Source organism: Rhagoletis pomonella, unplaced genomic scaffold (assembly GCF_013731165.1).
Source record: "Rhagoletis pomonella isolate Grant_MI unplaced genomic scaffold, Rhpom_1.0 Rhpom_scaffold_00002, whole genome shotgun sequence".
Lineage (NCBI taxonomy): Eukaryota > Metazoa > Arthropoda > Insecta > Diptera > Tephritidae > Rhagoletis > Rhagoletis pomonella.
In genome coordinates, this window is record NW_023458556.1 from 103,547,726 (window position 1) to 103,550,407 (window position 2,682).

The window sequence follows — 2,682 nt, forward strand, 5'->3', positions numbered from 1 at the left end:
AAAAAAAAAAAAACGGGTCCGTACGTCATCCGGGCTGCGCCCCTCGTGTCGGTTGGGCGGGAATGGAGGGTAAAAAGCCGTTGGGATTAATTAATTAATTAATTATAATTAAATTTTTAAATTTTTAAATTTTTTATTTTTCTATTGAAATCGTAGATGAAGAAGGCCAAGATGCAGGTGGTCTGCTAAGAGAGTGGTACGTGATTATCTCAAGAGAGATTTTCAATCCCATGTACGCTTTGTTTTGCGTTTCACCGGGCGATAGAGTTACTTATATGATAAATCCGTCGAGTCATGCGAATCCCAATCATCTGAGCTACTTCAAGTTTGTTGGACGCGTAATAGGTACAAAGTAAATTGAAATGTTTGATACTGAGTTTTAATATGTATGTGCATATTTTTGCTATTTTATTACAGCGAAGGCAATACATGACAACAAATTACTCGAGTGTTATTTTACGCGGTCATTTTATAAACACATCCTCGGAAAGCAAGTTAAATACACAGACATGGAGTCACAAGATTATGAATTTTATAAAGGATTAGATTATCTTATGAAGAACGATATATCGACTTTAGGTTATGAGCTCACATTTTCTACTGAAATACAGGAGTTTGGAGTTACTCAGGTGCGGGACCTTATTCCGAATGGCCGTAATATTGCTGTAACTGAAGAAAATAAATTCGACTATGTCCAGTTAGTTTGCCAACTTAAAATGAGCGGATCAATTCGTCAACAGTAGTTATCAATGAGTTCATCTACAAATGTACATGCACGGTTTATCTATATAAATTATTCCATTAATTTTGCAGATTAGATGCGTTCCTTGAAGGCTTTTATGATATTATACCGAAACATCTAATTTCAATATTCAACGAGCAGGAGCTGGAGCTACTAATATCTGGCTTGCCCGATATCGACATTGAAGATCTCAGAGCAAACACAGAATACCATAAATATACTTCGAAATCATTGCAGGTAAGAATAAAAAAGAAAAGAAAATGGAGATCACGTTTCTGCACTCTTCCTTAAGTTTGCTCTGTTGTGAGAATATCATCATCTATTAATTTCTGTATACATATTTACTTGCAGATACAATGGTTTTGGAGGGCTTTGCGCAGTTTTGACCAAGCCGATCGAGCCAAGTTCTTGCAATTTGTTACTGGAACGTCAAAAGTACCTCTGCAGGGTTTCGGTTCTCTAGAGGGTATGAACGGAATTCAGAGGTTCCAAATACATCGTGATGATCGATCAACGGACAGATTACCATGTGCACATACTTGGTAAGCGCATAGTAATGAATTCCCATTCATTTATATGTATATTTACAAACGAATAAGCTGGTATTTGTAACAGCCTAACGGAATCATTGTACATATATTTTTAACTAAAGAGAATAGAAAAATGGATTAAGTCTATTGGAACTGCCCCGCCCGCCTGTGCAAGTCGCACACGTTCGTCACAAGTGAGTTAACTCAAAAGCTCCGAAGCAATATTTTGTTATATTGCTTCAAACGGTACGGCAAAGTCTTTTTTCTACATGTCACCCCTTATGCCCTGTATGCAGCTCTCAAGAAAACGGTCAAGAAAAAATTGCCATTATTTCGTGTGTGGGTCCAAGGAATTTTGACATTTTTGATACTTCACAGCCTGTTGCCTCACTCTTTCCTCAAGAAATAATGGAACGGGCATATATTTCTGTTGCAAACCTGGGTTGCCTTGTGCTCTTTTTTCACAAAAATTGTGAAAACCGTAGTAGAAAGCGTAGCAAATTCCTGAAGAACTGCGTACTGCCTTAAGAAAATTTGACTCAAGAAAATTTCTTCCCCATTTCTTGTACGATATTTTATATGGAGTTTTTACTTTTCTTGAGAGCTGCATACAGGCCATTACTGCGAAAATGTCGTGAACAAGTTTTTGAGTTAATTATGCAGAAATGATTACCATTCATATCTAACAATTGTCATTATAACCCACGAATATCATCAAAGAATTGTTTTAAAACTCGAGGTTCACATAATGCCAGGTTATTCCTGAGTCGTGTACGTGTAGTAGTGGCAGCGGGGAGTAGCGGCAACGATTTTTTTATACCCGAGCGCACTTGTGCACAAGGGTATTATAACTTTGTTCACATAACGGTTGTTTGTAACAGGCAAAACGAATCGAGATAGATATAGACAAATGTATACCTAAATGATCAGAATGAAAAGAGAAATCGATTAAGCGGTGACTGTCTGTCCGTCCGTCCGTCCATCCGTCTGTGCACAGTAAAAAATTGAGATATCTTAACGAAACTTGGTATGTATACTTCTTTTCGGTGTAGGACGGATGGTAATGAAATTGGGAAAAATCGGACAATAACCACGCCTACCTCCCTTATAACGGTAGTTTTCAGAAATACGAAAACTGCGATATTTTAGTAACTACTGAAGATTGTTCACTCAAAATTGACATTTACAATCATTTTTATGCGAAAAATAAGAATATATGTGACCTGGTCTACGAAAAGGGAGCTTACGTGCGAAAACTAGTTTTCTGTGAAAAAGCTGTTAAAAGTAAGCAACTCGTTTCGTCAGTTTCTCATTATCTCGTTAATTGTTCTCCGCGCCGGACGTCCAGTAAGTGTTGTTGTTGGTCGGAATATTATTATAGTTCATCGTGTAAGTTGCTAGTGTGGAAAT

General features: G+C 37.3%; 1 protein-coding gene across 3 annotated transcripts in view; it reads left to right on the forward strand.

The window, feature by feature from the left end:
- The window catches only part of LOC118734283 (E3 ubiquitin-protein ligase HUWE1), a 132,071-nt gene extending 130,765 nt beyond the window's left edge, over window positions 1–1,306 (forward strand). For 2 of the 3 annotated variants that reach the window (XM_036463994.1, XM_036463995.1), the window contains 4 exons: window positions 157–345; window positions 418–739; window positions 814–979; window positions 1,094–1,306. In XM_036463994.1, the coding sequence (XP_036319887.1) occupies window positions 157–345; window positions 418–739; window positions 814–979; window positions 1,094–1,288 (872 nt within the window). In that variant the 3' untranslated portion in view covers window positions 1,289–1,306. Of the gene's footprint in view, window positions 1–156; window positions 353–417; window positions 740–813; window positions 980–1,093 lie in introns of those variants that run through there. The other variant, XM_036463996.1, reaches the window with a different exon arrangement.
- The last annotated feature ends 1,376 nt before the right edge of the window (window positions 1,307–2,682 follow it).